Source organism: Pangasianodon hypophthalmus, chromosome 17, assembly GCF_027358585.1.
Source record: "Pangasianodon hypophthalmus isolate fPanHyp1 chromosome 17, fPanHyp1.pri, whole genome shotgun sequence".
NCBI classification, from domain to species: domain Eukaryota; kingdom Metazoa; phylum Chordata; class Actinopteri; order Siluriformes; family Pangasiidae; genus Pangasianodon; species Pangasianodon hypophthalmus.
This window is the reverse complement of record NC_069726.1, coordinates 3,410,333-3,421,708: the sequence shown is the minus strand read 5'-3', so window position 1 is coordinate 3,421,708 and position 11,376 is coordinate 3,410,333. Positions and strand designations below refer to the sequence as shown.

At 40.8% G+C, this 11,376-nt stretch overlaps 1 protein-coding gene across 1 annotated transcript; it reads right to left on the bottom strand.

The window, feature by feature from the left end:
* Window positions 1-261: 261 nt before the first annotated feature.
* LOC113544811 (nuclear FMR1 interacting protein 2-like) lies at window positions 262-11,130 on the bottom strand. The gene is made up of 4 exons (XM_026943792.3): window positions 10,903-11,130; window positions 7,582-9,173; window positions 7,353-7,385; window positions 262-6,269 (listed from the first exon to the last, which is right to left on the bottom strand). Exons 2-4 carry the CDS (start codon window positions 9,011-9,013, stop codon window positions 6,217-6,219), a joined length of 1,518 nt encoding a protein of 505 aa, XP_026799593.3. The 5' UTR covers window positions 9,014-9,173; window positions 10,903-11,130; the 3' UTR covers window positions 262-6,216.
* Window positions 11,131-11,376: the final 246 nt, after the last annotated feature.

Sequence of the window (11,376 nt, the reverse complement as noted above, 5' to 3'; positions counted from 1 at the left end):
GATTAAGTGGTTACTATAGAAACAATAATAACCTCTGCAGGAACCCTTAAAGGTCTTATATAGAACTCTGAACAAGTATTTGTCTACCACAGATGGTTCTAAAAACCATTTTTAATTGTGTAATGTAGTACCATGATACTGTAAATTGTGATAAAAGGTTTAAGTAATCATTGGCATGAGACACATTGAGAGCACAATCATGTTTCAGAACATCTCACACACACACACACACACACACACACACACACACACCACTCAATGTTCAAATCAATTCAACATTTTAATGGGGACAGAAATTTGTGACAACACTTTTGAATGTTTTACATGGTTGTGGAAGCTGAAAGACATTCTCATGCTTGTCTGAAATAACCACATCCAGACAGTTTCACAATTCCAATTACAGAGCACAAGAATTCTCTTTAAAAAACAAACAAACAAAAAAAACCAAAAACAAAAAAGCCTCAAGGATTCCAACGGCGTCAGTGTGCATACGGATCAAACGAGACGACATGGAGAGGACATGTTAAGTCAGACTTGGCAGTTGGTGTGACGTGGCACGGGGATATCTACCTGATATGACACTGGAACAGTAAGCATCATCTTTACACACCTCTCTCACACACACACACACACAGACACACACACAGACACACACACAGACACACACACAGACACACACACAGACACACACACAGACACACACACACACACACACACACACAGACACACACACAGACACTTCCCTTATAGCCATGGACACCTCACACCTCCTTAACCAAACAAGGAACAGGACAGAAATCCAGCATTTTCATCTCACATATAATCCAAGAAAGGAGCACTGGGAATTCGCTTTGCATATTCCTTCTGCATGGAGCTTTCTGCATGGGACGCAGGGATATAAGCGAATATGAAATTCGTACACCATGCTGACAGTGCTGACATTTTCCGCCAAAGTTTCCAGGGACATAGTGAGAGGGTTTGTAATTAATTTTAAAAAAATGGATATTTGGAGCACTAAAATACACGTCTACAATACAGATGAAAGATACTGATCTGACATGCTGGATGCACATCAGGTTTGACGTTTTGCAACCTAAATCCAATCCTCTAACTGCTAATACTGCTAATACATGTCTTGAACGCATGTCCTAAATCAGCTAGGTGAGAGTCGTCTCAGTCACAGTGACAATGCCGCTTGTTTGTCAAGTAGCTCAGAATTGTTATTTCGTAAGTGTGCCATTAGCTTAATACAGGTATCGGGTAACTTCAGTTTCAGTATCGAGATACATCTCAAGTGTTCATAAAGGGATCAGTGCATCCCTTTCGACTTTTCACTATCATGTCGTCTGTCTTCATGCTGCAAAAAGCCTCAAATATTTGAACAGTACTGTGTGTTATAATGCCATGTCTCCTGTAAAGATTTTCCATTGATGCCTTTCACATGTATTTGTTTAACAGACACACTTATCCAAGAGGCAAAATCCAATCCAAGCACAGAACAAACAGATCGGTAGTTAATCAAAGGCTTAACAGCCACAGGGGTGGACAAATCTTGGAACAAGCAGATATTGTGTCCGGGCTATTTGTTTTTTTTTTATTATTATTTTATTCGCGGTTGCCCAGACAAAGCAGGTTCAGCATCCAGAGAAAGAAAAAACTCCTTATTTACTTATAGGATAGTTTTTGACTTATACGATAGTTTAATTTGGTACGTAGCTACAATTAATTACATTACATTAGATTACATTACATGAGCTACCACTTTTTAGTCTGGTCAGTGAAGTTCCAGGCTACCAAAACATGACACTAGGACACTGGAGCTTTTACTTTGCCTGCGGATTAGCTAATAAAATTAACATCTATCCACCCCTGAGCCACAAGTAAATCCGTTTGTCCCTTTTGTGCCTGCCAACTACAGCTCACCAAAAAATAAAAAATAAAAACAAAGACATCTCCTCCAGCCATTACATAGCAAACTCGGCCGACAGCAACCTACTCAATTCAACATGACTTTAAAAATAATCTTTTAAACAAGTTCAGCTACATAAAACATTTTCTAAAATGTGCATTCCCCCAAACAAGGTGTTAAAAGTTAAAGTCTACTTTGTTTGCATGGGAAATAAATAAAAGAGCTTATTTAGCATACTGCTGAAAGCTAATTATTTGACACGGATAAGAAAATTGATTCAGTAATTAAAAAAGTCTGTGCCAAAGGCTTGAAGATGGATTTAGTGATTTAGCGATTTAGTGTTTAGACTGTTAATCAAACACTAGCCTAAAATGATCAAACATCATCTCGCAGACAGCGACATCTAAAAGTGTGGCTGCTCGGTAAGAACAAGAAAAATCAGAAAATCACAGCCCCATACATTACAAAGTAAAAGAAAACACAGACTGGACTGCTCAGCGAAAGACATGGAATCATGGCACTGATTGTTTCTGAAGCAAGTATTCAAATATGACGCTAAAAACAAAAGCAGATATTAAAACAGATATTAAAATCATCTAAATAACAAAATGGTTTGTTCAGGCACCTGTATGTCGGTTCAACAGGAAGCGAGAGCAACGAGGGAAACTTGCATATCTTACGCTCCAGAGTCGAAATGCCATTGCACATCAGGGCAACACATACAGGGCTTCAACTCGGCACACACACTTGATTAGCTTTCATGTCCATGCTAATCCTCCGTCTCGTTCATTCCCAAAGCTATGATGCAACTAGACATGCGCCAATATTAAACACAATAAATAATGCCTTTTCTATAATACTACATTATTAATAAATTATTCCATTTGCAGGAAACTCTCAACCAACGGGTGCGCACAAGTTTTTCAACTGTCCATGATAACAATATTGTGCATTTCTGTATCGTATTATTGGATATTGTATAAAAGATATTCAGCACATGTCTAGATGCAGCCGTTCAAATATTAAACTTACACATGTATATAGTATATATAGCATTACTTCTGGATCTTTGTATAAAATAGAGCCATAAAAACGAAATAAGTGCTTTGAAAATATCGTGTAATGGAACTTTATCTATTACTTCCATCTTTTTATTTTTTAAATCCATTTTGAACAAGACTATCAGTGTGAATAAAACTTTCATTTATAGTACAATTAAATTATTATTTTTAAAGAATGGCAAAACACTTTTGTAGTTTAAATGATGGGGCATGATTTTAAGACATTTAACTGAAAATATTGACGTGCTTATTGTAACAAGATCTCACACTACTCGGGACAAGAGTCACCGTGTTTCCTGATCATTTGACAGAAATCAAAACTTACTCACTACTAATGAGGTGATGCAATGGGAAAAACGTTTATATTTATTAAAATAAAATAAAAATTTTTAAAAAAAAGGTCAAACGCCTCCTAACAAACACTCTTACTGAATTAATAATTATTCAAGACTTACAAAAAAAAAAGAGCTACATTTTCTGGAAAAAAAAAAATCGATATCAAATATCGCATCTCAACAGCGAAGCATGCAAACACTCAATCCGCCGTTTCGCTCACAGACAAAACCAATATCGTAATGAGCGTCCTGAACCTCCTGCGTCTCTCGGCGAGTTTACATTCCTTGTACAAGAGAAAAACTGAGCCTCAAATCCAGAGAAAGCGATAAAGGAACTGCAGAGAACTCCTGCAATTGCATATAACGGGGTACACAAGAGAATCCAACGGCGGGCTCTCAGGTTAAAGCGGTAATGTGTTTTAAAGGAGCAGTTTGTCATTTTTAGACAACACAAGTCTGTCAATCCCCCCAAACTGAACACGCTGGAAACATATCAGAGCTGAGCAGCTTTCCTTTGCCAAAACAGGAATTAATTTCCAGACCAGAAACATGTAAACAGAAACTTAAAAATGAATAAACAAGCCAAATCCATTGCACAGCAATATTGTTGTGTCTTCTGTTATTTGTAGAATTATACAATTATCAGGGTTTAGGTTCAGGGTGTGTTCTCCTCCTACGTGCAGTTCTTTCGGCAGGAGAGAAAGATAACACAATCATACTCAAGCGTAGACCAAAACAAGCAGCTCGTTAGTGTACGAGCTTCAATGTGAACTGTAATGTGGTTCGATTACAATGAGAAATGAGTGAATCAAACACGCTGTTTTTTTTTTTTTTTTTTGTAAACTGAGCCAGAGCTGTAGTGCTGCAGAAATGTAATGCGTTCTGGGGATTTGGACCGATGACCAAAAACGAAAACACAGTGGATCTGACACAAATAACATTTTAAATTATTTATTTATATAATTATCTAGTAATTTATTTAGCGCCTACTGCAACGTCTCAAAGCTAGAGTGAGTTTCGTGATTTCTATGTGCACTTTGTTGTTTTTCTGACAGATGAATGAAAGAGTATGTTTTCAGTCCTACACACCCCAAGTTAAATTTTTTGGTTCATTTAATTATGTGCGTTGTAAAACCAAACAAAATAGAAAACAACCCAAAACTATCAATTTCACTTTGATTCAGATTCGGCAAACGGACCTTTAAAAAAAAAAAAAAAAAAAAGCGCTCTTCGAAATAGTTTAAAAATTACAAACTGCACCTTTAAGAGAAAAACAAAAAAACCACAGTGGCTACATTTTGATCACTGCTACCCAATATTATAAGGGTCCTGCTGGAATCGACCAGTAGGAGTATTGCCGAATAGCAACGCGTGCCGATACTAGCCAGGCTCATTCTCCACCATATGCACCGTGTGAAAAGGAAAGGAAAAAAATTATTCCGCTTTGTAATGGCTTTCCCGATTCTACCTGAGTAAAGAGTTAATTATTCTCGAAAGCACAACAGCCCAAAGCCATTCGTAGCAGGAGCTAGTAACTCATGTTTCAGATAAGTGTAGTCATCTTTAAACCAGTATGTGTACATAAAGTGCTATTACTCATGATGAGCCAAACACCTTTGCTTGGTTAGGGGAAAAAAAAAAAGAGAGAGAGAGAGAGAGAGAGAGAGAGAGAGAGAGAATACCAACAAGAAAGGTTGCTTATTTAAACCAAGCCTAAGAGATGGTTATCTATACTCCGGCCCGATCTTTGGTCTGTGTGGCCAAGACAGTTAAAAAAGTGACCGTGATAACTCGGCACAGTGTACCATAGAGTTCTGAAGAAAGGCCTTACTCATGAAATGTCACAGTAGATGGTGAGGCTTTAACACGATCCGCTGATTACGGTTACAGCCTTAATGTTAGCTCTCACAACAGAAATGTGCAAAGAAATATTAAGGTTCGGGTTACAGTCCTACACCGGGAACAACGGAAAAGACCAAGTACAGCTTGTCCAGCCACAGCTGCTTCTCAGCAGCGAGTGTAACAAAGTCATTTATATTTATTTGCTGTAAAATGTTCAGCTTGGTCAGTGTGGGATGCCACCAAGTTTTCCTGATCCAAACTCTTTCATTACAGGCTTTGATTTTCCCCCACTCCATAGGCCGCTCCTTTTCCATTTTCTCAGCGTTGCCGTGTATTTCAAGTAATATATCGCTGAGAAACCCAACTCAAAGCAACAACACTCTTCTTTTCTACTCCGACTGGCTGGGAATTAATAATACTGAGATCTAAATGACTTTCTGCAGAAATCTAAAATAAAAAAAAGCAGTTTTACAACAAGCCTGCTGAGCAAAAAGTAAATTCAAAGTAGGCTTTTGTTGCAATGCTGGATCACAAATTCAAAGAGGGGAAGAAAAAAAAAAAAGTTTCTGTTTAAGGCTTTTCCAAGCAGATAAGGTTAAGACTAATCCATTACTCTTCTTTTTCCTTAGTGAGAAAGTCAGGAAGCATTCAAATTTCCCTTATGGACTGTTTATGTGCATTGCATAAATAAAAAAAGAAGAACTCAAACAAGCATGACCGATTTCAATGTGGGAAGAAATCAAATGATTGTGACGCTTGTAGTCGTATCTGGAAGGCTCCGGGGTGGTCGCATCACTTCCCCGTAGCCGATCCACGCAAAACACCTTCCCCCTTAAACGGTTTTGCTATAGTGTTTGTGCGTAGTCCAATGCCTCTGTACAGCTCACAGCAGTCTTGTGTGCACAGCAAACCCACAGAACTCCAAAGCTTTAGCAAGTCCATTCATCATCCCACACTTCTGTCTCTTTATCAGTTTTGTCTGGTTGGTTGGGCCAGACGATTCACATCCAGGATCAGATCTGACTATAGCACCCAAGGTGGAGCAGATGTAGTACTGGTACTCAGCACCTCAATGATCAGGTCCGTCCATGACCTCCTCATAATATGTCACCCTTTTTGGATCTACAAAAAGAAAAAGTAAAGTGAAACATCATTATAAGACACATTTTTGCATCGACTTTCATTCATTCATTCATTCAATCATCTTTAGTAGGTACTTTATCCTGGTCAGGGTTTCAGTTGGATCTGGAGCCTATCCTGGGAAGACTGGGCACGAGGTAGGATACATTTCATGAAATGCCAGTCCGTCTCAGTCACACCTTGGGGTAATTTAGACTAGCCTATTTTTTCACGTCACTCCACCATGTTGTGGTTTTCTCAATTACACTTGCTTTTAACTACTTATACGGGTACATGAGACGGCTGCCGCGCACATCTTGCAGTCGTTTGGAGTGTCGCTTGGATGCATCCTCAGAAATTCACGCGACGCATTCGCATGATGCAATACCAACATAAATACTGGGGTCGGTACAGCATCATGTGACACTGCAAATAAATAAATAAAATAACATCGTGTCTCTAACCGCATACTGATATACTATCCTAGACCGTTATTGAGTACTAACACTAACTGTTATAAGATAACCGATTAGCGTTTGAATTTTAAAAACCTCTCACGCTGGCTTCAAACCTACCAAAATATCCGTTTGCGTACCAGCTTTCTGGATTTTCTAGCTTAGTAAATACAGTTAAAGAGTAAAGAGTTTTTGATTCGATACGCAACTCATGACAATCACGACGACAGCAGAAAGCTTTAAAGAGAAACAACGCTTGTGAGCTGTGTGTAATATCACTAAACATTTTACAGTTTGACTTGGAAACTTGATAGACAGGAATGTTTTGGCTCTGACGTGAATCTACCGGATGTCGCTTCTAATCCTTCAGATGTACATAAGATATGCGGCAAGTGTGTCAACAATGCCACTCGCGTTATCGCTGCTTCTGCATGCATCAAGTATAAACCGGACCTTAACCAACGAGCTGTGATCTGATTGGTCAGGAGATATATGTCAATTGTCACTTGATGTACTTTTCTAAAAACCTTACACTTTTAAAACTTTTATATAGATCTACATCCCTACTGGTAAAGCCTACAGTGTAACCACAGTCTACGAAATACAGTATTTAGGGAAAATAAACGCATACCTTGCTTGTGAAGAGTGAGAAGATATTCAAATTCTGCAAGACAAAATTGCAAACTCTGTCAGTATACAAAGCTTATGTTTTATACAAATCGTGTATAATTTAATACATATTTAGTGCAGGAGATGTTGATTCACTTAATAATGATTCATTTCAGTACTGGAAATCAAATTCACTCAATTCCAACGACGCTGTAAATCTGCTCCAGTGGAGAAGTACATGTAAGCCCTACCTTTAGTGTGGTAAAGGACAGCAGCTTGCAGATCAGTCCATCCCCACCCTCCATCCTGCTCTTTTACAGTGTGTGCCGTGGACAATCCCTCGTAGTTCCTCGTAGAGTCAGCATCTAAATCCTCATGAGGAGCTTCTGAACTCCTGCACTCCACTTTACACTCTTCCTGATGGGCAGGCTGGGCTTGTGGACAGTCCTGACTGGCAGTGCGGGAAGTGGAACACGGTTTCACAGCCACGTCGGTCCCATTAGTCCTTCTCTGCACGTCCTGAGGTGCCGGGAGAGAAACGGCGTTCGGGGATGGCTGGATGAGGAACGGAACGTTTCCACCCTGAAATGTGATGTCCGAAATTTCAAACGGCTTGGCCAGACGAGAAACGGGTGTCCCCTCTGGGCCTGCATTGGGCTCGTTGATAAACGACAGGCCCCACTGGTTCTGGAAGATGTCCCCGAGAGCTTTCTGATTTGTCTGAGCAGCAAGGGGTTGCATATTTAAAGGTTTGTGCGGGTAAACAAAAAGACTCGATTTCCGTGGCTCTGGAGCAGACAAACAAGACGACGAGCTACAACCGTTATCCAGGGCAGACTCTACTTCTTCTTCAGCCTGGTTAGAGGAGGCAGAAGGTGTGACGTTAACGCCAGCAGCAGAATTGAACGACACTTCCACAGAGTAACACCCATTAGCATCTAGAGACGCAGGGATGTTAGCAAAGCTAGCGGATGTGACAGTCTTTACAGCAGACATGGGAACGTGCGAGAGCTTTGTAGACGTTTGTGTCGTCTCTGCACTGGCCTGCGTCGCTTTGTTGAGGTTCTCCTTAACTTTGCTTGCATAACTGATTTTAGGGACTATCTTAGCGCTGCTGTTGTCCACTGGAAACACAGGAGGAGGCTTGAACAAAGTCCACGAGTCCTCTTTAGAGTTCACTGAGGAGACCAGTTTGGTTTTATTGACCCTATCATCAATCTTTTTACCACCAAGACTAATAGAGGTCTTGCTGTCCAAGTTTCTATGCTGCGCCTCAGCCACAGGGCTCGTGTCCTGAACGCCTGTCCTACGAGCCCCTGTGTGCACCTCTGGTTTAAGGGAAGTCCTGGTGCAATTAGGTCGAGAGTGCAGCGCTTTCCCGGACATCTCCTGGCCTGAAGTTTCCGTATCCTGTTTAGAATAGGGTTTCGCTGCTTTCTCCTTTTCCCGACTGGTGTTTTCTGTGCCTTTCACGCTGCTGCGTCTCGCTCTCCTCTTTTTAGGCGTGGTGTATCCGCTCTCAGAGCCACTTCCATCGTTGTCGGCGGGCTTGCTGGAGTAACCGTTTGTAATGTAACCAGAACTGAGGACCACCTCGCCGTTCACAGATAACACTGGCTCTTTTTCGTGCATGTTTTTAACCTCGTAATGTTTTAAAACAGAGGTCTGAAGATTCCCATCCATACTGTGAGCACGATTGCAGTTAGGAATTGTTTCGCTCTGGCCTCCACGAGTCAGCCCCCTGCTTTAAACAGACGTTCAGTGAATTCCCGACTCCAGCATCAGAAACACTCTGAGTCGTCCTTATTCACAGTCAGGTCGAAACCAATTAATTTACTTTCACCTGCAAGACAGGAGCGTGAGAAATATGTTAGCAGAAATGATTAACACGAGGCGCCATGTATCTTCTGAGTCAAAAAAGCAAACACAAACACACACAGCGGTTTAACAGGAAACTTTGGTGAACTTTGAAATCTACCAAGGCCACCATGACTGAGCAAAACGTGACTCTGTTCACCAAGAACTGAATGACTCACACAGCAAAGTCTGAGCCAAAGACGATCTATATATAAGCTTCCTGGAAAACCTCAGTGGCCTCTGTGTACAGAAAACCAGCTGTCATAAACCTGTACACTTTTATGATCATCAATCATAAAATTTTATTTATTATAAGGCTGTTCTAAAAAAGTTCAACTAAATGATTTGTTTACTTCCAATTACTATAGACAAAGATTGATTTCTTGATTTTGGGACATGAAGTAAAAATATACAGTTAGGAAACTAAATTATGACAAGGATGATTCTTTGCTTAAATAGTTTTATTCAAGTTACGTGTTAAGAAAAAAAATATATACATATATTACGCAATGTTAACTGCTAATTAGGTCATGACACGTTCCGACTCCGGCTGAATCCCATTTGGACAATTGGACAATTAGTGCACTACGTAGCGTGCTTTCGCTTTCTTTAGACTATATGAAGTGCACTTAAATAAGGGGCAGTTGTGGATTTGGGATTCAGCCCCCGCCGTTAAGCAGGTGGTCCAGGCCCAATATGGAAGCCAACTAGCTATATCTGGAAAGTAAAATAAAACCTGAACGATCAGAATAAACAGCTAAACGCATATTAAGTTATATTTGCGACTCGTTTTTAAAGACAACGAACAGTTATTGGCTGTCTAATAAATTGTCAGATGCTCCATTCAGCTTAGCTAGCAAATGTTTTGCTTACGTTAGCTTAAAATCTTCGAGATTTCAAATTACAAATATTTCGTACACAACACAAATAAATGTCACCACCACACACATACACGCACACGGGTAAACGCAAGATTTCTGACCAAATAGTTGTGAAAACTACAGCACCATCAAACTTCTTGGCTAAAATTTAGGACTTTTGGTTTTAACATGGCGGACAGGAAAAAGAGCAAACTGATCACGTCATGTTAAACTTCACACCCGTTTTCCCGACCAAACCCTGCCTCCTGTGTAAGGATTGGCTAGTTGAAGATCACGCTCATGCTCAGTTCACCAATCAGTTTGTGGAATTCGTGTGCGCACGGAGTAACTGACCAATCCCATCCAGGACAGGAGGCGGGGCTTGTCAGAATATGGGTGGGGGAAGAAAATAACACTTAGAAAATTCCAGTGAACCCGGCGTTGACGTTAGCCTACGAAGCTACCCGGACAAATCTGTTGATTATTTATTTATTTTTTAAAATCCGCGTCATAAACACCTGCTTACGAGATGTGTAAAATGTACTAATAAAGTTTTCTCGAAAATTGTTTCACCATGTTGTGTTTAGTTAGTAAATCACTTGATGAATCCATGCTAGTGATCTCGGTTGTTTTTGCTAGTCTCGTTAGCTGCACTGAAACAGCGAGAAAACTTTTCACAAACCGACAGCTTGAGCGCTGGTCAGAAGACAGTAGTGATAATGTGTCTCTAAGAACGTGCTGATCTAGACTCATCAACTTTTTCCCCACCCAACAGAGTTAAGCTAGCTAGCTAGCTAGTCTAATGACAGAGACCTACAGCAGTACAGATTGCTAACACGGCTAATCTCCACTCACCTGTTTTCTCCTTCTGCGTTTCCGGCAGCTTGAGCTCACAGTAGCGATGAACCGCATTGTTCAGACGTCTCTCGGAGTGCCGTGTGATTTCCCCCGGTCCATGGCGCTACGGCGGTGAGGTGGAGAAGGTGGTGATGGTGGAGGAGGTGGAGGTTGAGGAGGTTGTGTGCCCGCTCTGCGCGGTGCTGCTGCTCCTCCATTGAAACTGTGCGGCAGTGAAAGTGGATTTGACTCCGCATGTCGCCCCCTCGCGGCCAAACTCCGCTACTGCGCCCCAACGCTCCGCCCATGTGGAACACCAAAAGGGCCACATTCCCCCACAAACCCGGCACGTTCACACGCTTTTATTTATTACTGCGTGAAAAATAAACAAAGACCTCTGGCCAGCTGATACGCCCTATTTTTTTTTCTGCAAATCCGCAAAAATCATTAAAACCCCATGCTTTTTCATTTTTGGAATTGTTTAAAGATGCT